Source organism: Panthera tigris, chromosome D4, assembly GCF_018350195.1.
Source record: "Panthera tigris isolate Pti1 chromosome D4, P.tigris_Pti1_mat1.1, whole genome shotgun sequence".
NCBI lineage: Eukaryota > Metazoa > Chordata > Mammalia > Carnivora > Felidae > Panthera > Panthera tigris.
Window position 1 is genome coordinate 2,151,663 of NC_056672.1, and position 26,263 is coordinate 2,177,925.

The 26,263-nt window shown below is 43.6% G+C and overlaps 1 protein-coding gene across 1 annotated transcript in view; it reads right to left on the minus strand.

The window, feature by feature from the left end:
* Nucleotides 1–10,978: 10,978 nt before the first annotated feature.
* Nucleotides 10,979–26,263, minus strand: part of LOC102966663 (F-box/WD repeat-containing protein 12-like) — a 46,809-nt gene continuing 31,524 nt past the window's right edge. The window contains exons 6-10 of the mRNA XM_015540087.2: nucleotides 19,686–19,844; nucleotides 19,018–19,228; nucleotides 17,555–17,733; nucleotides 17,350–17,477; nucleotides 10,979–13,316 (exon numbers count right to left, since the gene is read on the minus strand). Of these exons, the coding sequence (XP_015395573.2) occupies nucleotides 13,190–13,316; nucleotides 17,350–17,477; nucleotides 17,555–17,733; nucleotides 19,018–19,228; nucleotides 19,686–19,844 (804 nt within the window). The 3' untranslated portion in view covers nucleotides 10,979–13,189. The remainder of the gene's footprint in view (nucleotides 13,317–17,349; nucleotides 17,478–17,554; nucleotides 17,734–19,017; nucleotides 19,229–19,685; nucleotides 19,845–26,263) is intronic.

Below are 26,263 nucleotides of genomic sequence, written 5' to 3' on the forward strand. Positions count from 1 at the left end.
TGGAGTGGCAATTAAGATGGTTTGATCTGCAGGGATCTCAGGTGGTGGCTGATACCACAGTTCTCTAGGGTGATAATTTATCTACATAAACAAGCAAGCAAAATAAATAAATAATTAGCCGTTTGCTACCTTAATGGAAAATCAGGGTCCCACACCCAGGGCTCAGCTCTAAATTTACAGACTCAGAGTACATGAAGTGGAAGGTCAGTCCCCCTTTAGTAACACTCCTGTAACTCCATGCAAATGTACACAGTAAATATTCCTGCAACCATTTCTCAAAGGAGCTTATGGCTATTTCCAGGCACTGGGTAGATCAAGGTCAGGTCGGGATGTTTCTTCACAGGTGATGGGCAAGCTGCTGCACTTGAAATATCTCTCCACTTAAATAAAAACAATGAAAACAATACATTGTGGGTCTCTTTGGAATTTGAATTTGGAGGAAACAAGTACCAAAGTTGGGAATACTCTGATTCATTTATTGGATAACCCCAGAGGCTGCCAAATTCCCAAGGGTCCAGAGAAGATCCCAACTGTGGCACAAGCTGCCCTCCTTCTTGATCCTAGAACTCAGCAGGTCAGAAGTTGCTCGTGAGATCTACGGTTGGTAAGGACGTTGTTTGGAATCTGGAAAGCTCCAATAGAGAAGACAGAACAGAGAGGTATGATTTGGAGTAAACTGATACCCTCTACAGAGGAGCACCAGTCATTTGAAGAGCAGCTCTCATGCCCTGGTAGTTACAGATCACCCCACCACAGGACACAAAGTGACAAGTGATCTGAGTTTGCCATCATAAACTAGATTTGATATGATCCATCATCACAGAAATTGGTGTGTACAGCAATGATCAATCGTGTAATGGTAGTGGCCCATTTGGGACTGGGCTTAAGCAGGGCCATAAGGCCCAGGTAAATCACAGGAACAGGTGGCCCGGACTCCTACCTGTGCTGCCTCTCCCTCAACCAGCACCCATGTTTCACGGGGGCTTCCTATGACTAACCAGCATGAAGAAATGACTCAGAGTGAATCACAACTAGGCTGGCTCATTATGTGGGTGTTGGCTGAAATGGTCTGCTGCTGCACCCCTGCCTCATTAGAATGCCACTTGGGACATCCCTGAAAGACACCATGAAAGGAAGTCCTTCAGGTGAGCCAAGCTTGGAGTGGCTCTGTTAGTAATTCATTCATATGAAAGAAAATGACTAGAGGTACAGAGACACATGGACTTTTGACAGTGGCAGATGGCTTGTCTGGTCAGGGGCCTAGAAGGGTCTGAGGTCTGAGAAAGAGATGTGCAGTAGGGCAGACAGCAGGAGATCTTTGTGTCTTACTTGAAAGCCTGCCAGAGACCACACACTGCAGAAAAGGCTCTCAGTATTACTGGTAACAGGATGACCATCTTTTGGCTGCCATGCCAGACAGACTATTCTTGACAACCCAGTCCTTGTGCAAAGGCCCGTGAACAGTGTCAGGGATAAGAGCTAAGCACAGGCCCAATGGCAAGGGCTTCCTATATCAAGACTGACATAGTTGCCACCATTGCCAAAGGCCCATCTAGTAGACAGCAGACTGATGCTATCAACTTGGCACCATTAATCACAAGGCAGGATTTTGTCCTTATGACCCCTGCCCATGGTTCTACCAGCACATCACCCAGACGCCTGCAGAATGCCTTACCTGTGATATCCCACAGTCCTGCCTCAGAACAAAGGGCCCATTTTACACCAAAGGAGGTGTAACCATGAGCTCATGACTATGGAATGCATTGATCTTGTCCCCTACCCATCATCCAGAATTAACTGGTCTGATATGATGGTGGGATGCCCTATTGATGGTTCCCCTAAGGTGCTGGCCAAGAGTCAATACTTGGTTTGGCTTGGATACCATCTTCCAATCCAGGATGTGGCATACATTCTGAATCAATAATGACTGATGACCAATAGTGCCACTATCACTAGAATACATGAGTCTGAGAACCAACAAGTGTAGGGGTGGCCCCCTCTCTTATGACAGACAGCAACCCTACATATTTTTTTGTTTCCCATTCATGCAACCTTTGGCTCTCTGGGATTACAGGTCCTAGCTCCTGGAGATATGAGTGGAGACACTTCTTTCAGGGTCACAGCAAACATTCCTCTTAAGTGGAAGCTACGACTACCACCTGACTATTCTCTGTTCTTGGCCAGTGGCCCAAAGGTAAAGAAAGGATTGGCTCTGATGATTGGGATTGTAACTGACAAGCATCAGGGACTAGACTGCTAGTAGAGAATCAAGTAGAGTGGGGTGTGTCTATGTAAATAACTGGGTATCTCTTAACTGTCATACCCAGCAATGACTTTCAATGAGCAAGGAAAACCACCACAACATCACCCTGGGGATGAAGGTCTGGATCACCCCACCAAACAAGCAACCCACAGAGCCCAAAGTGCTGCTTAGAGTAAAGGGAATCCAGCAGAAGAACTCTTGCTCATTTTGCTAGTGCTCTGGCACAGGTGTTCAGATGAGAACAGGTCATCATCAACTTGGAGACTCCAATCACACTTGCAAAGAGTAACGATGCCTTTGTTCTCAGTTGAGGGAGGCTCAGGGAAGGCAGGCCCCATAATGTGTATGAAAGCTGTACACAATGGGAGTGATGCAAATGGTGGACTAAGCTGGGACACAAAGCTTGTACACCTTCTCCAGTTCCTTCAACCAGTTCCTGCTCTCCTGCGATTGGCACCCCATCTACCCCAGGCTGCCCCAAACTTGGAACTGACTGAGGTATATACTGCAGGGCATTTAGAGCTGGCTCTCTGTCAGCCACCTAGGTGCTGGATGTGCATAATGGAGGTGCACAGGAGTCAGCCTCACACTGAACTAGGACTTCAAAAAGCTATACCCTCAGAGCAAAGGAGATTAGCATCTAAGTCTGGCCCTCCTGCCAGATGCAGGGAATAGTAGAGAATGCAGCCTTCTGATGATCAGAACAGGGGATGGGCAGGGACATGGTGGGGAGCTGAGACACTGTTACCCGGAACCCGCACTACTGGGAACACATACCTTGGATTGGCCAAAGACGTTCAGATGTGAGCCAGGTAGAGGCAGCTTCCATCATTGGGTCGCATATCTCTATGCGTCTGCAAACACTCGGCATCATCCAGCTTTCTTTCTTTCTTTTTATTGGCCAGCCTAATAGTACAAAGTGATAGGTCATTACTGTTTTATTTTGTTGTGATTACTAATGATTTTGAGCACTTTATCTGTACTTTAGGATTTGGTTTCTTCTGCAAATTATGTTTCCTCTTTGCTCAATTTAGGGGTTGCTGTCAACAGCATGTCTTAATTTTGGTTATGGTGTCACTTGTACAAAAGATTTAAATCTTTATATAGACTAATTATTTTGCTCTAAGTTTTGCTTTTGTATTATTTAATCCTGCTTTAAAAGCCTACTCTTTTATAATTTTTTTCCCTATAACTTAAAAGAAAGTTTAGATCCTTCACACATAAAAAACTTACTTTTGTGCACAGTATGAGGAAAGAATCTGCTTCATTCCATGTGGATAGCCAGTCCTTCCAAGATCACTTACTGAAGCATCATTTCTCCATTCTGATTTGAAATGTCACCTATTGTATACCAAATTTCAAAATATACATAGGTCTGTTTCTTGATCCTCTATTGTCTATTCATGCACTGATGCTGCTGGTCTCAATGATAAAATTTAACTTTGTCTTCATAATTCACAGGGCAGGTCTACCCCTTCCTCTGCCTTTTTGTTTCTGCAAGATTGTCTTGACTACTCATGTACTTGTACAGATGCATATAAACCAGATAATCATCTTTTTACATTCTATTTTTCAAACGGTAGCAATTTTATCAGTATTGCTTTCAATATATGGCCTCTTAAAAGTAGTAATTCTTCTATCATGAACATGGGTTATCTCTCTATTCTTTATTCCTTTAGAAAAGCTGTGTTTTTTCTTCATAAAGTTTTTTTCATTTTAGATTATTCCAAGGTATCATAGTTGCCAGTGTTGTGGCAAATGGGATAATTTTCCTATCATATTTTCTAATTATTATTACACTGATCTCAATATATTACACTGATTTCAAATATTATTTCCAAATCATGCTGATTTGCTAATTCTAATGCTTTTCTTAGGTTTCTAAGGGAGAAGGTACTGTTTGGAAATTACAAAAAACATCCATTTCTAATATTTTTAGAATTTAATTTTTAAAAATTTTACAATTAATCAGCACCTCCAGGGCAATACTTTTTTTTTGTTGTTGTTGTTAATACAATTTATCGTCAAGTTACCTAACATACAGTGTATGCTCTCGGATTCAGAAGTAGATTCCCATGATTCATTGTTTACATACAACAACCAGTGCCCCATCTCAACAAGTGCCCTCCTCAATGCCCATCATCCATTTCCCTCTCCCTTGCCCCTCCATCAACCCTCAGTTTGTTCTCTGTATTTAAGAGTCTCTTATGGTTTACCTCCCTCTCTGTTTGAAACTATTTCCCCCTTCCCTTCCCCCATGGTCTTCTGTTAAGTTTCTCAAATTCCATATATGAGTAAAAATATATGATATCTGTCTCTCTCTGACTGACTTATTTCACTTACCATAATACCCTCCAGTTCCATCCACGTTGTTGCTAATGGCAAGATTGCATTCTTTCTCATTGTCAAGTAGTATTCCGTTGTACATATAAATCACATCTTCTTAGCCATTCTTCAGTTGATGGACATTTGGGCTCTTTCCATACTTTGATTATTGTTGATAGTGCTGCTATAAACATTGGAGTACATGTGCCCCTATGAATCAGCACTCCTGCATCCTTTGAATAAGTTCCTAGTAGTGCTATTGCTGGGCCATAGGATAATTCTATTGTTAATTTTTGAAGAACCTCCATACTGTTTCCAGAGTGGCTGCACCAGTTTGCATTCCCACCAACAGTGCAAGAGGGTTCCCATTTCTCCACATCCCCATGAGCATCTGTTCATTCCTGAGTTGTTAATTTTAGCCATTCTGACAGATATGAGGTGGTATCTCATGGTGGTTTTGATTTGTATTTCCCTGATGAGAAGTGATGTTGAACATCTTGTCATGTGTCTGTTGGACATCTAGATGTCTTCTTTGAAAAAGTGACTATTCATGTCTCCTGCCTGCCCATTTCTTCACTGGATTGTTTTTTGGGTATTGAGTTTGGTAAATTCTTTATAGATTCTGGATACTAACCCTTTATCTGATATGTCATTTGCAAATATCTTTTCCCATTCCATTTGTTGCCTTTTAGTTTTGTTGTTTCCTTTGCTGTGCAGAAGACTTTTATCTTGATGAGGTCCCAATAGTTCATGTTTGCTTTTATTTCCCTTTCCTTTAGAGATATGTCAAGTAAGAAGTTGCTGTGGCTGAGGCCAAAAAAGTTGTTGCCTGTTTTCTCCTCTAGGGTTTTTGATGGTTTCCTGCCTCACATTTTGAGTTTATTTTTGTGTATGGTATAAGAAAGTGGTCTAGTTTCATCCTTTTGCATGTTGTTGTCCAGCTCTCCCAGCACCATTTGCTAAAGAGACTCTCTTTTTTCCAATGCATACTTTTTCCTGCCTTGTCAAAGATTAGTTGGCCATACATTTGTGGGTCCAATTCTGGGTTCTCTATTCTATTCCACTAATCTATGTGACTGTTTTTGTGCCAATATGATACTGTCTTGATGATTACAGCTTTGTAGCAAAGGCTAAAGTCTGTAGTAGAGGCTAAAGACTGTGATGCCTCCAACTTTGGTTTTCTTTTTCAACATTACCTTGGCTATTCGGGTCCTTTGTGGCTCCATACAAATTTTAGGACTGTTTGTTCTAGCTCTGAGAAGAATGCTGGTGCGATTTTGATTGGGATTGCATTGAATGTGTAGATTGCTTTGGGTAGTGTTGACATTTAAACAATATTTTTTCTTCCAATCCATGAGCATGGAATGTTTTTCCATTTCTGTGTATCTTCTTCAATTTCTTTCATAAGTTTTCTAAAGTTTTCAGCATACAGATCTTTTGCAACTTAGGTTTATTTCTAGGGATTTTAAGGTTCTTGGTGCAATTTTAAATGGGATCAATTTCTTGATTTCTCTGTCACTTCATTATTGGTGTACAGAAATGCAACTGAATTCTGTACATTGATCTTACATCCTGCAAATTTGCTGAATTCATGTATCAGTTCTAGCAGTTTTTTGGTGGAGTCTTTTGGGTTTTCCATGTAGAGTATCATGTCATCTGTGAAAAGTGAAAGTTTAACTTCTTTGGCAATTTGGATGACTTTTATTTCATTTTTTGACTGATTGTTGAGGCTAGGGCTTCCAACACTATGTTAAACAACAGCAGTGAGAGTGGACATCCCTGTCATGTTCCTGATCTCAGGGGGAGAGGTCCCAGTTTTTCCCCATTAAGGATGATATTGGCTGTGGCCTTTTCATGTGTGGTTTTTATGATGTTAAGGTATGTTCCTTCTATCCTGACTTTCTTGAGGGTTTTTACTTAAAAAGGATGCTGTATTTTGTCAAATGCTTTTTCTGCATCTGTTGACAGGATCACATGGTTCTTATCCTTCCTTCTATTAACGTGATGTATCACACTGATTGATTTGCGAATGTTGAACCAGCTCTGCAGCCCAGGAATGAATCTCACTTGATCACGGTTAATAATTTTTATGTGCTGTTGAATTTGATTTGTTAGTATCTTGTTGGGAATTTTCACACCCATATTCATCAGGGATAATTCTTCTTTTTAGTGGTATCTCTGTCTGGTTTGGGAATCAAGGTAATGCTGGCTTCATAGAATGAGTCCAGAAACTTTCCTTCCAGTTCTAGTTTTTGGAACAGCTTGAGAAGAATGTATTAACTCTGCTGTAAATGTCTGGTAGAATTCCCCTGGAAAGTCATCTGGACCAGGACTCTTATTTGTTGGGAGATTTTTGATAACTGATTTAGTTCAAATTTTCTATTTCTTCCCGTTTGAGTTTTGGTAGTGTGTGGGCACCTAGGAATTTGTCCATTTCTTCCAGGTTGTCCAGTTTGTTGGCATATAATTTTTCATATTCAATAATTGTTTGCATTTCTGTGGCATTAGTTGTGATCTCTCTTCTTTCATTCATGATTTTATCTATTTGGGTTCTCTTTTCTTTTTGAGAAGTCTAGCTAGGGGTTTATCCAGTTTGTTTATTCTTTCAAAAAAACCTCTTAGATTCATTGCTCTGTTATACTGTTTTTTTTTTTATTATTATTTCTGCTCTAATCTTTATTATTTCTCTTCTCCAGTTGGCTTTGGGCTTTCTTTGCTGCTCTGCTACTAATTCCCTTAGGTGTGAGGCTAGGTTTGTATTTGGGATTTTTCTTATTTCTTGAGATAGGCCTGGATTGCAACGTATTTACCTCTTAGCACTGCCTTTGCTGCATCCCAAAGGGTTTGGACCGTCGTGTTTTCATTTTCATTTTTTGTGACCCAGTATGTGATCTATCTTGGAGAATGTTCCATGTGCACTCAAGAATGTGTATTTGGCTGCTCTTGGATGAAAGGTTCTGAATATACCTATCAAGTCCATCTGGTCCAGTGTACCATTCAAGGCCATTGTTTCTTTATTGATTTCCTGCCTAGAGGAGTATTAAAGTCACCTACAATTACTGTATTCTTATCAATAAGATTACTTGTTTGTGATTAATTGATTTATATATTTGGGTGCTCTCAAGTTGGGGGCATAAACATTTACAGTTGTTAGCTCTTCTTGATGGATAGATCCTGTAACTATGATGTAATGCCCTTCTTGATCTCTTGTTACAGTCTTCAGTTTAAAACCTAGTTTGTCTGATATAAGTATGCCTACTCCAGCATTCTTTTGACTTCTAGTAGAATGATAGATGGTGTTTCATCCCCTTCAATCTGAAGGTGTCCTCAGGTCTAAAATGAGTCTCTTGTAGACAGCATATAGATGGATCTTTTTTTTTTTTTAATCCATTCTGATACCCTATGTTTTTTGATTGGAGCACTGAGTCCATGCACATTCAAAGTTATTACTGAACGATAGGGACTTAATGTCACTGTGTTATCTGTGGGTTTCATGTTTGTGGTGATGTCTCTGGTCCTTTGTAGTCTTTACAGCATTCCACTCAGAGTGTCCTTTAGGATCTCTTGCAAGGCTGGTTTAGTGGTCATGAACTCCTTCAGCTCTTGTCTGGGAAAGCTTTAATCTCTCCTTCTAAATGATGGCCTTGCTGGATAAAGGATTCTTGGCTGTATATTTTTCCTATTCAGCACACTGAATATTTCCTGGCAGTCCCTTCTGGCTTGCCAAATTTCAGTAGACAGGTCTGCTACTACCTTTATGTGTCTATCCTTATAGGTTAAGGCCTGTTTTTCCCCAACTGCTTCCAGAATTCTCTTTATCTTTGTTTTTGCCAGTTTAGCTATGTTATGCCATGTTGAAGACCTATTTTTGTTGATTCTGAAGAATTCTCTGTGCCTCCTGGATTTGGATTTATGCTCCCTTACCCAGATTAGGTTAGTTCCCAACTACAATTTGTTCAAGTAAACCTTTTGCCCCTTTCTCTCTCTCCTTCTTCTTCTGAACTCCTATGATATGGGTATTATTACATTTCACTGAATCAGTTCTCTAATTCTCCCTTCATGGTCTAGCATTTTCTTATCATTTTCTCAGCTTCATCATTTTCCATACTTCATCTTCTATTTCACTTATTCTCCCCTCTGATTCCTCCATCCTTGCTGTCATTGCAGTTTATTTTGCACCTCATTTACATTTCTTAATTTGTCGTGACTATGCCTTAGTTCCTTGATCTCTGCAGCAATAGATTCTCTGCTGTTTTCTATGCTTTTTCAAGCCCAGCTATTAATCTTATGACTATTATTCTAAATTCTTGATCAGTTATATTGTTTTTATCTGTTTTGAGCAATTCTCTAGCTGCCATTTCTTCCTGGAATTTTTAGTGAGAGTTACGTTTTGTCATTTGGGCTAGTTTTCTATCCTTCATGTGTTTTAATAGCTTGTTATGTGTCCTGCACCTACAAGCACTACTATATTAAAAAGGGGTCATACACTGTCCAGGGCCTGACCCTTCAGGAGGTGTTTTTGGAGTGTGTTGCGTGCTCTCTGTTGTTGTGACTCTGGTTGCTTTCTCTTCTTACTCATAGTGGCGGTTTGGATCTTCCACCAGTTGTGGTTTGACTTGTTCACTGAAGTGACCCTGGAAAAATTTTAAAAAGGGGGGTGGTGGTGGAAGAAGCCTTATCCCATAGAAAGAGAGAAATGATGGTGGTGAGGAAAAGAAAAGAAAAAAAAAATTGACCAGGGAGAGAATCAGAGAAACTACATGGTTTAATCCAGAGAGAGAGGAAAATAAAGGAGATACAGAATAGGTGTAAAAAGACTAGATTAAAACTGTCTGCTTAAACAAACGGACAACCAGAAAAGAGAAGGGAAGAAATGAGGAAGAAAGAAATGAGGAAGAAATGTGTGTGTGTGTGTATATATACACATACATATACATATATACACATATATATGTACACACACACACACACACACATATATACATATAATGATATATGTGTATACATATAATAATATATATGTATATAATCTATAATAAGAATTGACCAATAATCATATCAGAAAATGCAAAACCACTGGACCAATATATGACAGTGCCTTGGAGTCGGTGGCTGTGCTGGTCTGGAGGAGAGGCTGTCTGATTTGTCAGCATCAATCCCGCTCTTGTAGATACGCAGTTACCAGGCATGGAGGGGCACAATTTGTAGAGGTGAGTCCCGCCTCCACTGTGGGCCTGCTGTCCCTTCCCTGAAGCCCCACCTTGTTGGATGGGGAGAAAAATGGTGAAACCCCAGTTTCTCCTTCCTGGACTGGGTGTCCCAGACCACTCTGTTCAGGTTGTTCTCACAGTGCTGCGGGGGCACAAGCAGGCCAGTTTGTCCCACTCCAGAGTCTCCCACACCTCCCAGGCACTTGGCTGGGACTCAAACCCTGATGTCTTAAGGGATCCCACTCCACAAGCCCCGGTTCTGGGGCCGTGCCACTCTACCCAACCAGATGACAAAGGGCTTCTGGCTGGTGGGCACCTGCAGGGTCTTTTGTCCTTGGAGGCTATATACCTTCTTCCCACACCACTCAAGGGACAGGACTCCTCTGACTGCACCTCTGGACTGGCTACTGAGCCCAGGGCTGGGCTCTGCCTCCCCCTTCCCCCAGGGCACGTGTGTAGGGCAGCAGACCCCAGTCCAGAGAAAGCCCTGCAACCCTGGATTGTGTTAGGAATTTGTTCCTTCTCCGTTTTTTTCTGTTCCCTAGTCTATGGTCTGGACGTTTTTCTTTTGTCCAAATACAATCCTACACAGTCTCTTCCTTTTGTCTCTCCACCAAAGGGGATTCCTCCCCTCCATGCCTACACTGTCCATTTTCTCTCTCCCAATTCACAGTCATGCACCTATGGCCTGCCAAGCTATCCTCATGGGCCCCTGGAGATGTTTTTGTCACTCTGTAGCCTGGAATTCCAAGTCTTCTGGCCTCAATACTGCTATGTTTGAGGGACAAGGGAACTTTGGGTCCCCCTACTTCTCCACCATGTTGACTCCTCCCCCTGTAGGGCAATACTTAATTATGGTGGTGACCAATGTCACACTTACCTTGTTTCTAGCATCAGTGGAAACATTTCTGACTACTCATCATTAAGCATTTTTGCTCTTTTGTATCCCCTTTATCCAGTTAAGAAAATTATCTTCCATTCTTATTTTGTTATTTTGTACTTTCTACTTAACCCATCAATTACTTAAAAGTGAATTTTAGGGGCGCCTGGGTGGCTCAATCAGTCGAGCACCTGACTCTTGGTTTCAGCTCAGGTCATGATCTCACAGTTTGTGTGTCCAAGCCTTGTGTCAGACTCTGCACTGACAGCATGGAGCCGGCTTGCGATTCTCTCTCTCTTCCTCTCTCTCTCAAGATAAATAAAAATAAACTTTAAACAATAAAAGTGAATTTAAAGAGTGATTGTGTTTGTGGTAACTGTCTTTTTAAAAAGGCATTATTATAGTTAGTAATTAATATTTTAGAAATTGTTAAGACGTCACCTGTGGCCAAGAACTAGGGAATTTTTTTCAGTATTTTCTGTACTTCTACAGAATATCTTGGGCTGCACCTGCAGTACCAGAGGCTCTGAGGAAGGTTGAGATCTACCTGCTGGCAGGAATCAGAGGTGCTGCTAAGGCCCTCATGCTCCCCGGCAGCATCAGCCCTCAAAGGGAAAGAAGCCTCAGAACTTGGATTTAGAGTACCTGGGAGCAGGACACACTTCCTGTGTTTCCCCCAGGCTGTGGCATCACACCTCATAGATGTTGCTTTTCCCTAAGGAGCCCATCTGCCAGACTCAACACATGGTTTCTGCAAGAGTCTCCCGTGCTCGAGTCAGGGCAACTCTCTCCCTAAGCCTCCCGCACCACAGAGCTGTCCTTGGGCAGGGCCACCACAACCAGACGTGACACCATTTAATGCTGCTGCCAGCACACATGAGGCCCTGGTGGGCTGCCTTCCCTAAGAACTGACCACACTGCTTCCCCAGCTATCACATGTCCATGCCTCTCGGGTGGCTTGTACCCTCACCAGTCCCTTATCGGACCTCCCCTCTTTTGCCAACATTCCAACCCCTTTCCCGTGTCTTCAGCAAAAACTCCTCTATCTCAACTTACCTGAATCTTCCCTTTATCTTCTGAACAGCTATTTCCTCTCTTGCTGTGTCATGTGTGTGTGTTTTGCAGCGAATTTTTTGCCTCCTCTCCCTTCCCCCATGGCTGTAAGCAGGATGCACTAGGACCGCTGAACACCCGGTAGGACTGTGATGGGACAAACAGAGAGTTCTGACTTCAAGCTGACAAAGACTTTGGGTTTCCAAATGCCCACCTTATGTAAGGTATTCACACGAGGGGAGGCTGAGCAAGATATATGGGGATCCACTGCCCTATTTTTGCAACTTTTCTGTAAATGTAAAATTACCCCAAAACAAATCTTAGATTTCAAAAGGGGGAGGACACAGATCTTCTCCTCTTGGGTAAATAACTGCGTCTGGGCTTGTATGGGACACAGGTGCTGTGTTGGGTATAACGTGCAAGTACTGGGCAAGGGGGTATCGGTACCGGACAGCTGAAGTGGCAGGCTGCGGTAGCGAGCTTTTCATCCTCATTGTCTGTTTCTCAGGAACTTTTCCTAGTTTTGAAGAATTTTTCACAGTGTGAGTCTGGACTGGGAGCTGCTCTATTGAAGCTTAAAGGGTCAGACTCTCCCATCCTGGCCTGGATGGTGAGGGCTTGCGGCAAAGTCAGAAAATCACACTCACATCCTGGTGTTCCCAGCCTTGAAGTCACCCTTCCCCAGAAGCAGCTGGTAAGTTTTCAGACGGTGTCAGTGCCACAGATGCAGTGGCAGCAGCGTGGAAGTGTTGGGGACAACAGGGACGGTAGGCCAGACACTGCTGGAACAGGCCCTGCTTCCTACGGTTCCAGATCTGTTTCTCCAGCCCCCCCGCCGACCCGGCACACTTCTCTATCTCCTTCCAGTAAATTCCTTTCTTGGTGTTAGTTAGCTAGCTTTCTGTCCCTGCTGCCTGTAGCTGAGAACCCCGGTGACCCACCCACCAAAGCAGCCAGGGCCTCCCTGTGGACCAACTCCAGGGATGCCATCTGTACAAGACACAGAATGGCATCCCTAGAGCTGGGCAGTGTGGTGCCACACAACCATTTATTAACGTGTGCCTAAAGCACATAACAGAATGGGGGGAAAAACCATGTCCTTACTTCGTTACATATCTAACAACAAAATAATCATGGTACAAGCCCAGGCCCTTGTACTTGGGCCTTCTGGCATCCACTCCTCTCTACCACTTACTATCTGAACAAGCTTAGGCGGGTGGCGTGGCAGCTGGACAACGGGCCAATAATGGGTTACTCTCCCATTACTGGTCCTGTTCCTCATCTGAAAAACAGAGACATCATACCTCTTTAACTGGTTTGTGAGGATTAAAAAAAAGTCACATAGCACAGTGCCTGGTCCATAACAGGTATCTGAGAATTGCTCATTTCTGTTTCAATGGTGTTAAGTCATCATTTAGTCTGTATGTAGACAAGCTCTTCACCAAAGTGAGATCATCTTCAATTGATGCAGTCATCTGAGCCACGCTGCACTTTGAAGCAATAGGACCTCAGAATACTCGTCCCAATGTTTCTGGCTTCCACACCTACAATGCTCATACTGTCGCCTTCCACATGGGTGAATCCACTGCGAAAGGAAGGGACAGGTTGCACGTTAATTTGAGGAAGAGACATGTGGTTAAGTAGCTAAGCCTTTACACAGAGAATGGAGTGCAATGTCCTGACTGTCCCCAGCCAGCACACCCCGTCTGTGTTGAGACCTGTGTTCACTCTAACAGATAGCAAGATGATCACATTCTGGAGTGGGGATAACAGCTTGGGGCCCTCCTGACAGTAGCTGCCTGAATCGCAACGATTCCAGCTGGTCTAGAAACATCTCCTGATAGAGAAGAACTGGTATCTAATCCAATCTTGGCAGGGTAGAGTCATTTCCCTGGAAGTGAGAATCAGCCCATCAATTCCTGACCAGTCTCAGTGAAAGACAAATGCAGGAGCTAATGGGGCCATCATTTTCTACAGTGTTCTCTTCACCTAGAAAGACCAGACAGTGCTGCTCTGAGCATGACAGAGAATGAGCCGGTGAGAGAACCAAACCAACCGAACCACAGAAGGGATTGGAGTTTCCTGCAGAAGCTGTTTCTGGCTATAGATTGCTTCTAAAAACACTGCCACTCTGACTTTTATGAAATACCTTTTAGCTTGGAGTAAATTCCACACTGACTTACTGAGTTTAAGTAGCAACTGAAGTTCTACTTAACTTAGAAATTAGTATCAAGAATGCAAGGTGGCATCTCCAGACTCTCAGAAAACTGCAGCATTGGATAGTCTACACTGGGGCTGGGCAGGAAGCAGGCAGCATAGTCAGTCAGCCAGTGGTCCTCACGGTTTGTTGGCAAGAAAAGTTGAACCCGCATCTGCTTCCTTTCTTATTCTCTTTAGAGAATTCCTTAGTCTTTTTTCGTCCGTTGATTTTTAGTAAGTGTGCAGAGTTGTGCAACCATCACCACTATCCAGTTTGGATTTCCATCACTCCAGAGGATCCGTGGGGCGCGTCGGCAGTGAATCCCCTCCCACGCCCAGCCCCAGGCAGCCTTGTTTCTACAGACTCGTCTTTTCTTGAAGGGTCATGTAAATGGAATCACACAACGAGGTCTCACACATCTGGCTTCTTTCATGTAGCACAATGTTTTTGTGGTTCACCCACAGTGTCCGTGTCAAAAAGCTGTTCTCTGTGACTGTGGAGTCACATTCCCGACTGAATCTATCCATCTACCAGCAGATGGGCACTCACAGTATTTGCACTTTGGGGGTATGTTGAATAAAGCTAAGAACATTCATGTACAAATCTCTGTGTGGACATAAGTTTTATTTCTCTTGGGTAGATACCTGGGAGTATGCAGCTAGGTTGCTGGTAAATTTATAGTTAACATACTTGTCTTCCCTGTTTTCTTTAGAGAATCAGTAGGTATTCACAGATGATAACATTTTGGGAAACTGAAAAGCTCTCAGAAAGTACTGGTTATGTCTTGCAGCATTCAAAAGATGCTGGAAAAAATTTATGGGGAACAGCATGAAACAAGATGGCAGGATTTCTTGTTGTCAAATGAAGCTCCCCAAGAGAAATTACCACTCAACTAAGGATTTCCTGAGGAATCTGTTTTCAATTAGGAATGGGGCATAATTCATTATCATGATTCATTCCAGGGTCCTGATTAAAGCACATTTTTTATTTTTATTTTTTAATTTATATTTATTTTTTAATTTTTTTAATATTTACTTATTTTTAAATTTTTTTTAATGTTTATTTATTTTGAAGGGGAGAGAGAGAGATGGAGCATGAGTGGGGGAGGGGCAGAGAGAGAGGGAGATACAGAATCCAAAGTAGGCTCCAGGATCCGAGCTGTCAGCACAGAGCCCAACATGGGGCTCGAACCCACAAGCCGTGAGATCATGACCTGAGCCGAAATTGGACACTTACCACTGAGCCACCCAGGTGCCCCAACATTTATTTATTTTTGAGAGAGAGAGACAGAGCACAAGTGGGGAAGGGGCAGAGAGAGAGAGGGAGACACGGAATCTAAAGCAGCCTCGAGGCTCTGAGCTGTCAGCACAGAGCCTGGTGCAGGGCTCAAACCCACAAACTGCGAGATCGTGGCCTGAGCCAAAGTCGGATGCTCAACCAACTGAGCCTCCCAGGTGCCCCTAAAGCACATTTTTAAAAAGATATTTCTTAGTGTCCTACTTACTTGTCACATTGAGAATGGTGTCATTTCAGTGAAGGATGTGTTCACCATTCTACATCCGTGTAATTCAGTGTGTAAAAACACATACGAAAAAGAAGATTCTAAGAGTGCTACGTGCTCAGCATGAAGGAACAGGGTCATGTCAGTGAATGGATGTATTGTGTAATGCATGGGTATGTGTTTTAAAAGACATGCAAAAAATAAATTTCTAAAAGTGCCACTTGCCTGCTAAGTTGAGAACAGTGTTATTTCAGTGAGAGGCTGTTCTAACCACTCCGTAATGATGTAGAGAATTCTTCAAAGACGCGTACAGAAAAGAGAGGACAAAAAGTGTATTTTGAGGCCGACATGGGAGCACAATCCCTGGCAGGCAGCCTCCCCACCCAGCCTCTTTTCAGCGACCATGAGGACAAGTGTGTGTGCTGTGTGTCCCCCAGAAGACAGAGGCTTTCCTGCCGCTGCAGACCGACAGTCTGAGTGTCTACGGCCTATAAATCGGGACCTCCCCCACCTGAGAGGCTTGTTGCAAAGGCCTCTGGTCACTCACAGACTCAGCACCACAAGGCCACAAGACCCCCACGCTGAGGGCAGGGGCCTGAAGGGGTAACAGCACTGGGGCATTAACTAGCAAAAACACAGCACCTACAGATGTGAACGTGGCCTCGAACTTCAAAGGAATTTAAGGAGGAATCCTGAGTGAAGAAGCAACTGTGAAGATGCCAAGTCCTTCTCAGAATGGGAGCGTCTGGTGGAGGGGGGGGGCGGGGGGCGCAGTGGGCCTGGGTGGCTCAGTCGGTTGAGTGTCCAACTCTTGCTTTCACCTCAGGTCATGATCTCATGATTTCATGGGATGGAGTCCTGCATCAGGCTCTGTGCTGACAGCACGGAGCCTGCTTGGGATTCTCTCTCTCTCATTGCCCCTCCTCCACTCATTCATACTCTCTTTCTCAAAATAAATAAATCAACTTTAAAAAACAATAAGAAAGAGAGCATCAGGCTGTCCAGTACAGTTTGTTTAGAAATTTAAGAGAGAGGGTTAAAACCGACTTACAGGCCAGTTGTCGTTAAGATTTAAGTTGACTCTCTAGTTAATTCTTTACCTTATCAGAAAGTTGAGTTGTTTACTAAAAATGAAGATTCTTCTGTGTTAATTAGGAGTTTGCTTTAATAATTATCTTCGAGTGACAACTAACTGAAAACTCAGAAATGAAGTAGGTTATAGAAATCTAGTTTTTAAAATATTTGGTTTTGGGCTTAGTGTTTTTTCATTTACGAAGGTAAGATGTTTGCCCCAGGAGGTCGAATTTACCCCAGACCTCATACCAAGTAACTGATGGCTGTCAGCACTCTTGTCGTGAGCAGGCCGGGGGAGTAAGATCCACGGCCTGTCTACTTTGTAGAACTCACTGTGGCAAGAAGAAACATAAGTGATTCCAAACACTACTTTCAGAACCCAAAGCAAAACTGCCTTCTTCGGGACTTTCACCATCTCACCCCCACTGACTCCACCACCACCTGTACGTGGTATATGGTTTCGGAATCACGTGAGAGCTGGACTGCAGGGCGGTGCTGGGCCCACCTGGGCCTTACTATGCGTCCCTGGGGGACTGTGAGCAAAGTATCCGCATCCCAGAGCCTCTGTTTCATCTGGAAAAGTGGGTAACACCAACTTCAGGTGGTGGCTTTGTAATGTACATTGTACATTAGAGGAGATAATGTACATGATGCTTAGCATCTTTTTTTTTTTAAGCACAGTAGGAAATAGCACCTGAGCAGTGACTTGCCTCGGGTACCCAGACAGGGAGGGAATGGCGGAGCTAAGACCCAAGCCGCAGTCTCACCCTTTCCAATGGCCATCTTACAGATGCCGCTGGCAGGCTGGGTGAGGCCACTGTGAAGGAAAGTGGAAGCAGTTACCTGGCCCATCTGTGGGAGCCCCCAAGCAGGTGATAGCAGCTCTTGAGGACGGGAGGCTTCGTTTCTTTATTCCACACATAGACTCGCAGGGATAGGTCAAAGGAAGCGGTGATGACTCGGCTCTGGTCCTTGAAATGAAAAGCCAGGTGAGGTGGGGCCACGGGCTCTTCGGGTGGGGGTGCAACACAGGCAAGCCCACACTCACCACCCACATGGACGTGATGGGCCTCTGGTGGTCCTGGAAGGCTGCCAGCTGCACCCCGTGGATGGTGAAGAGCGCCAGCTCCGACCCGGACACCAGCAGGATCACCTGAGAGCCGTGGCCCTTCATGAGGTGAGGAGGTATCATGGAGTTGGGCAGGAGGAAACTTGCCATCTGTTGTACTTTGTGAGAGAAAAACACACGGACTGTCATCTTGTGATACAGCTGGGGGCCCGGAGCACACGGGCCTCACCGAATGTGCCGTGCGTGGCACTGAAAAGAGCAGCACTTTTGCGGTCACGCCTACGTTCAATCCCAACCCAAGCGTTTACCCCCCGGAGCCTCCCCTTCACCAGCTCTCCAACACCGATGCCAACACCCTAGTTACGGGCACTACAAAGATTTGAGGCAATATGCATGTGGAAGTGACAATACCTGCACACATACCCTCCAGGGAATGGGCCCCCCGCGCTTCCCCATCTACGGCAGGGTGAGGTAAGAAGTGGCTACATGAGAACTGTGACATTCACAACATCTGCGAAAAACTGCTGTTGACAATACTATCTTTTATACTGGATGGCGTTCCTCATTTAAAAACAATTAATTGGATCACTTCCTTATGTTGTTTAGCACCAGGAAAAAAAATTACCTCTCTTTTTTTTTTAACGTTTATGTATTTTTGAGAGGCGGGGGGGTGGTGAGCGAGCATGAGCAGGGGAAGAGCAGAGAGAGAGGGAGACACAGAATCTGAAACAGGCTCCAGGCTCTGAGCTGTCGGCACAGAGCCCGATGCGGGGCTCAAACCCATGAACTGTGAGATCACGACCTGAGCCGAAGCTGGACGCTCAACCAACTGAGCCACCCAGGCACCCCAAAAATTACCTCTCTTGAAGAATGCATGCTTGTATCAGACAAGGGATTATATTACACATCCCATTTCCCTTTTTTCCTCAGGTGCTAGGAAGCTCAGAGTAAAGTTTATTGTCAAATGATGATATGAAAACAAATGAACATAATATAAAAGAAAAAATGCTAAGGGCCACAGGGCTGGCCAGGCACAGTGACGTGTGGTTTGGGAGACAGAGAAGGCAGAAAAGGAGATGACTGTGGGTCTTATTTGCCTGCTGGCCTAGGAGCTCCTTGGGGAAGAAATGGTTGTGGCTTTTAGTCACCTCTGTGCACACTGAGGACTGAGAAGAGTGTATTTGTCAGAGTTGTGACAAGACAGTGAGGAGGCGAGACTACGTGGCCAGCGGTTACTGTCTGGCTTCCAGGGCCACAGAGAGGGCCCTGCCCACAGCAAGTGCTCAGCCACTCGGCCAGTACATACGATCACAAACAACAAAACAATTGTTGGGCCACTGTATTCACTGAGAGGGAAGAAAAGTGGCCCGAAGGAAACCTGAGCAATCTGTGCTGGAAGCACCACAGCACAACGGTGACAGTCCTGGTACGGGGATCCTTACCCACGACGTCTACCCCTTCCCGTGACTGCTTGGTCCTGAGCTCGTAGGTGGTGATGACCAGCTGCATGCCGTTGTCATTTCTGTGCGTCACCATCAGCCTGGCTGTCTCGTCAGGGGCCCAGCAGGCTCTGGAGGTCAGCCAGATGGGTAGAGTGGTGGAGACGGGAGGCTCATCCTCCACCAGACACAGCAGGGAGCGAGTGTGGAACACCTGGGGAAACACCATCACGCGGCCCATGCCGCTGACAACCACCCAGGAGCGCCGCAGACCCACACCCAGTGACCTCACTCTGTCTTACGGGGTTGCCGGAACCACCTGTGCACCCCCAGACTGCTGGGACCAGCCCGTCTGGCCTGGCGGGAAACGCCTCGCCCGCCAGTCCCGCGTCGGGTCAGTGTACCAGGACGACCGAATCAATGACTCTGGTGGTTTGGGGCAGCGCATGTCCCTGGCATGCCTCTGCTTTCCTGTCCTATCTGCTTGCGGTCTGCTTCAGATGCCTCCTCTGTCCCTGGACCATCCCGTCAAGGTGCCGGTGCTGTTGGCGGGCTTGGTCCTGCACCGGAAGCCACCCTCCTAGACGCATCCACAAGCCTGGGCACAGGCCCCACCACCTTACGTGCGCAAAGCCAGGCCCCCCGAGCAAGGGACATAGCCCGCCACTGACCTTCGGGCCCAGGTCTGAGTTCTGGGTTGAAGCAAACACCCACTGGCAGTCAGGAGAGCAGAGGAGACTGGTGGGGCTGCTCGGGAACACGCGAGTCCTGGACCGCAGCTGCAGCTGGGGCACCGTGAGCGCATACAGGAAGCCCTCGGCACAGGCCACCTGCAAGGCAAGGGCCACGGTCAGCACGTGGCCTCACCCCAGGGCAGAGGTCAGCGGCCTGCCCGCCTCCCTGCTGAGGCAATGCCACCTCCCGACACCAGAAACAGGAACGTCCGAACAGGAGGTAAGCCTTCAGAGGGAACCCTCCGCCTGCTCTTCGCAGCCTCCGGGCAGGACCTCCAGGGATTCTTCTCTGTGTGAGACTCAGGCGCTGTCTGCAGACTGCCTTTCTGCCTGTAATACTCCCCGGAACTATTTCTTGTCAGAGGAGACTTCCCACGACCTTTCACTTTCTCTCACTGCGGCGGAAATGTGAGATGTTCACAATTTTGGCCACTGTAGCACCGAGCACTTCTGTGCATAAGCTTTGTGCACCGACACGAGGATTTCCTCCTGAGAGATCCCGAGAGCGGCTTTATTAGGTCAAAGAGCATCAGACTGAAGACTTTTAGCAGAAGAAAACCAACAAGCTTTTCAAAAAAGATCAACCTGGGGTGCCTGGATGGTTCAGTCGGTTGAGCATGTGACTCTTGATTTCAGTTCAGGTCATGATGCCAGGGTGGTGGGACTGAGCCACACTCAGTGTGGAGCCTGATTAGGCTCTTTCTCTCTCCCTCTGCCCCTTCCCCACTCATGCTCTCTCTCTTTCAAAGTAAATAAACATTTGTCTTTTAAAGCTCAATCTGGGGCACCTGGGTGGCTCAGTTGGTTAAACATCCGACTCTTGATTTCAGCTTAGGTCATGATCTCACGGTTTGTGGGTTCAAGCCCACATTGGGCCGACAGTGCACAAAGCCTGCTTGGAATTCTCTCTCTCCTCTCTCTCTGCCCCTCACCCTGCTCACATGTGTGCTCTCGCTCTCTCTCTCTTTTCACAAGATAAACTTAAAAAATTTTTTGAAAAGAGCTCAATCTATGTTCTCATGCATGTACAAAAAAATACCTTTTTCTCATCCAACTTATTATAATGCTAATCTTTGAAAATGTTTGCTCACCTAATAAGTGAAAATAAAAGCCTCAACCTTTTTTTTCTATTTTTAACTTTTTTTCCTCAAATTTTGAAAAGCCTCATCCTAATGTCACTTTCTTACCAGTTAGTAATTACATATTATTGACCATTTGTGCTGTTTTTTTCACCTACACTCTATGCTTCATATCATCTGCTATCAGTGCTTTGTTAAAGAAGATACAGTGTTTACTCACAATTTTTCATGGATCTTAATGTTACGATATTCTCTGGTTCAGATGTTTTGGTAATCTGAACAGACTTTTAGGTAAATCAAACCTATGTAATTTTTCTTGACTCAAAACCATTTAACTTTATACTCTTGCCTTCTGCATTAGTTTTTAATTATTCTAAATATATTTCTACTGAATGACATGGGAATAACTTGTTTTCTCTTCCTGACCAAGTCTTGAGTTTCTCAAATAGCTTCTCCTTCACTTATGTTTTATTTTTTTTAATTTATTTTTTTTAATTAGCATATAGTGCAATAATGGTTTCAGGAGTAGAATCCAGTGATTCATCGCCTACACATAACACCCAGTGCTCATCCCTGCAAGTGTCCTCCTTATTGCCCCTTGCCCATTTAGCCCATCCTCCCACCCACAAACCCTCCAGCAGCCCTGTTTGTTCTCTGTATTTAAGAGTCTCTTATGGATTTCCCCCTCTCTGTTTTTATATTATTTTTGCTTCCCTTCCCTTATGTTCATTTGTGTTGTATCTTAAATTCTACATGAGTGAAGGCATATTTGTCTTTCTCTAATTGCTCTTAGCATAATACACTCTAGTCCCATTCACATTGTTGCAAATGGCAAGATCTCATTCTTTTTGATTGCCGAGTAATATTCCATTGTCATACATATACCACATCTTTATCCATTCATCTGTCAATGGGCATTTGGGATTTTTCCATACTTTGTTACTGTTGATAGCACTGCTATAAACTTTGGGGTGCATGTGCCCCTTCAAAACAGCACTCCTGTATCCTCTGGATAAATACCTAGCAGTGCAAATGCTGGGTCGTAGGGTAGTTCTATTTTTCATTTTTTGAGGAACCTCCATACTGTTTTCCAGAGTGGCTGTACCAGTTTGCAATCCCACCAGCAGTGCAAAAGGGTTTCTCTTTCTCCACATCCTCACCAACATCTGTTGTTGCCTGAGTTGTTAATGTTAACCATTCTGACAGGTGTGAGCTGGTATCTCATTGTGGTTTTGATTTGTATTTCCCTGATGATGAGTGATGTTGAGCATTTTTTCGTGTGTCAGTTGGCCATCTGGATGTCTTCCTTGGAGAAGTGTCTATTCCTGTCTTTTGCCCATTTCTTCACTGGATTATTTGTTTTTTGGGTGTTGAGTTTGGTAAGTTCTTTATAGATTTTGGATACTAACCCTTAATCTGATATGTCATTTGCAAATATCTTCTCAGTGTTTGCAAACCATTCCATTGGTTGCCTCTTAGTTTGCTGATTGTTTCCTTTGCCGTACAGAAGCTTTTTATCTTGATGAGGTCCAAATAGTTCATTTTTGCTTTTGTTTCCCTTGCCTCCAGAGACATGTCAGGTAAGAAGTTGCTGCAGCCGAGGTCAAAGACGTTGTTGCCTGCTTTCTCCTCGAGGATTTTGATGGCTTCCGGTCTTACATTGAGGTCTTTCATCCATTTTGAATTTATTTTCTGTATGGTGTAAAAAAGTGGTCCAGGTTCATTCTTCTGCATGCGGCTGTCGAGTTTTCCCAGCACCACTTGCTGAGGAGACTGTCTTTATTCCACTGGATATTCTTTCCTGCTTTGTCAAAGATTAGTTGGTCATATGTTTGTGGATCCAATTCTGGGTTCTCTATTCTGTTCCTTAGATCTATGTGTCTGTTTTTGTGCCAGTACCATATTGTCTTGATGACTACAGCTTTGTAATACAGCTTCAAATCTGGAATTATGATGCCTCCAGCTTTGGTTTTCTTTTTCAGGATTGCTTTGGCTTATTCGGAGCCTTTTCTGGTTCCATACAAATTTTAGGATTGTTTGTTCTAGCTCTGTGACGAATGCTGGTGTTATTTTGGTAGGGATTGCATTGAATATGTAGATTGCTTTGGGTAGTTTTGACATTTTAACAATATTTGTTCTTCCAATCCATGAACATGGAATGTATTCCTTTTTTTTTTTTTTTTTTGGTGCCTTCTTCAATATATTTCAGAAGCTTTCTATAGTTTTAAGTGTACAGATTTTTCACCTCTTTGGTTAGGTTCATTCCTAGGTATTTTATAGTTTTGGTGCAATTGTAAACGGAATCAGTTCCTTGATATCTCTTTCTGTTGCTTCATTATTGGTGTATAGAAATGCAACCAATTTCTGTACATTGATTTTATATCCTGCAACTTTGCTGAATTCATGGATCACTTCTAGCAGTTTTTTTGGTGGAATATTTTGGGTTTTCCACATAGAGTATCATGTCTTCTTCAAAGAGTGAAAGTTTTGACTCCCTCCTTGACGATTTGCATGCCTATTATTTTTTGTTGTTGTTGTCTGATTGCTGAGGCTAGGATTTCCAACACTATGTTGAATAAGAATGGCGAGAGTGGACAGTGTTGTGACTTTATGCAGAAGCTCTCAGTTTCTCCCCATTGAGGATGACATTAGCGGTAAATCTTTCACATATGGCTTTTATGATCTTGAGGTATGATCCTTCTATCCCTACTGTCTTAAAGGTTTTAATCAAGAAAGGATGGGGTATTTTGTCAAATGCTTTCTCTTCATCTATTTAGAGGATCATGTGGTTCTTATTCTTTCCTTAATTAATGTGATGTATCTCATGGATTGATTTGCAGATATTGCCTTGCATCCCAGGAATAAATTCCACTTGATCATGGTGAATAACCCTTTATTTTTTTATTTTATTTTTTTAATTTTTTTAACGTTTATTTATTTTTGAGACAGAGAGAGACAGAGCATGAACGGGGGAGAGTCAGAGAGAGGGAGACACAGAATCTGAAACAGGCTCCAGGCTCTGAGCTGTCAGCACAGAGCCCGACGCGGGGCTCGAACTCACGGACCGCAAGATCATGACCTGAGCCGAAGTCGGCCACTTAACCGACTGAGCCACGCGGGCGCCCCGACCCTTTAAATGTATTGTTGGATCCAACTGGCTAGTATCTTGTTGAGATTTTTTGCATCCATGTTCATGAGGGAATTGGTCTGTAGTTCTCCTTTTTAGTGGGGTCTTTGGTTTTGGAAATAAGGTAATGCTGGCCTTGTAGAATGAGTTTGGAAGTTCTCCTTCCATTACTGTTTTTTGGAACAGCTTCAAAAGAGTAGGAGTTAACTCTTCTTTAAATGTTTGGGGGCACCTGGGTGGCTCAGTTGGTTAAGCGTCCAACTCTTGATTTTGGCTCAGGTCATGATCTCAAGGTTTGTGAGTTCAAGCCCCACATCAGTGCAGAGCCTGTTTGGGATTCTTTCTCTCCTTCTCTCTGCACCTACCTCACTCTTTCTCTCTCAACATAAATAAAATAAAACTTAAAAAAAAATAATCATTTGGTAGAATTCCCCTGGAAAGCCATCTGGCCCTGGACTCATTTTTTTGGGGAGATTTTTGATTACTAATTTGAGTTCTTACATTTTTTAAATGTTTATTTATTTTTGAGACAGAGACAGAGCATGAACAGGGGAGGGGCAGAGAGAGAGGGAGACACAGCACCCAAAACAGGCTCCAGGCTCTGAGCTGTCAGCACAGAGCCTGACACGGGGCTCGAACCCACGAACTATGAGATCGTGACCTGAGCCGAAGTCGGATGCTTAACCAACTGAGCCACCCAGGCGCCCCATTAATTCAATTTCTTTGCTGGTTATGGGTCTGTTCAAATTTTCTATTCCTTCCTGTTTCAGTTTTGATAGTTTATATGTTTCTAGGAATTTTCCCATTTCTTCCAGATTGCCCATTTTATTGGCATATAATTGCTCATAATATTCTCTTATTACTGTTTGTATTTCTGCTGTGTTGGTTGTAATGTCTCCTCTTTCATTCTTGATTTTATTTGGGTCTTTTCCTTTTTCTTTGTGATCAAACTGGATAGGGGTTTACCAATTTTGTGAATTCTTTCAAGAACCAAAGAACCAGCTCCTGGTTTCATTAATCTGTTTTTTTTTTTTTTTTCTGGTTTCAATACCATTGATTTCTACTCTAATCTTTATTATTTCCTGACTTCTGCTGCCTTTGGGCTTTATTTGCTATTCTTTTTCCAGTCCTTTAAGGTGTAAGGTTAGGTTGTGTGTCTGAGACCTTTCTTCCTTCTTTAGGAAGGCCTAGATTGCTCTATACTTCCCTCTTATGACTGCCTTTGCTGCATCCCAGAGGTTTTTTATTTCCTCTTTAATTTCTTGGTTAACTCATTCATTCTTTAGTAGGATGTTCTTGAATCTCCAGGTATTCTTGGTTTTCCAAACTTTTTCTTGTGGTTTATTTTGAGTTTCATAATATTATGGTCTGAAAATATGGATGGTATGATCTCGATCTTTCTGTACTTGTTGAGGGCTGATTTGTGTCCCAGTATGTGATCTATTGTGAAGAATGTTCCATGTGTACTTGAGAAGAATGTGCTTTTAGGATGAAATGTTCTATTATCTATTAAGTGCATCCGGTCCAGTGTGCCACTCAAAGCCATTGTTTCCTTATTGATTTTCTGCTTACATGATCTGTCCTTTGTTGTAAGTGGGGTGTTGAAGTCCCCTATTATTATGGTATCACTATCAATTAGTTTCTTTATGTTTGTGATTAATGGATTTATATATTTGGGTGCTTCCACTTGGGGGCATAAATGTTTACAATTATTAGATCTTCGTGGATAGGCCCCTTAATTATGATATAATGCCCTTCTTCATCTCTTGTTACAGTCTTCATTTTAAAATCTAAATTGTCTGATAGAAGCATGGCTACTCCAGCTTTCTTTTGTCCACCATTAGAATGATAGATGGTTCTCCACCCCCCTACTTTCAACCTGAAGGTTATCTTCAGGTCTAAAATGGGTCTCTTGGAAACAGCATATAGATGGATCTTGTTTTCTTACCCATTCTGTTACCCTGTGTCTTTTGATTGGAACATTTAGTCCACTGACATTTAGAGTGAGAACTGAAAGATATGAATTTAGTGCCATTATGTTGCCTGTAGAGTTCGAGTTTCTGGTGATGTTCTCTGGTCCTTTCTAGTCTTTGTTGCTTTTGGTCTTTTTAGTTTTGTTTCATCTTTCTCCACTCAGAGAGTCCCTTTTAAAATTTCTTGCAGGGCTGGTTTAGTGGTCATAAACTCCTTTAGTTATTGTCTGGGAAACTCTTTATTTCTCCTTCTATTATGAATGAATCCAGCCTTGCTGGATAAATAATTCTTGACTGCATATTTCTCCAATTAAGCACACTGAATATATCCTGCCA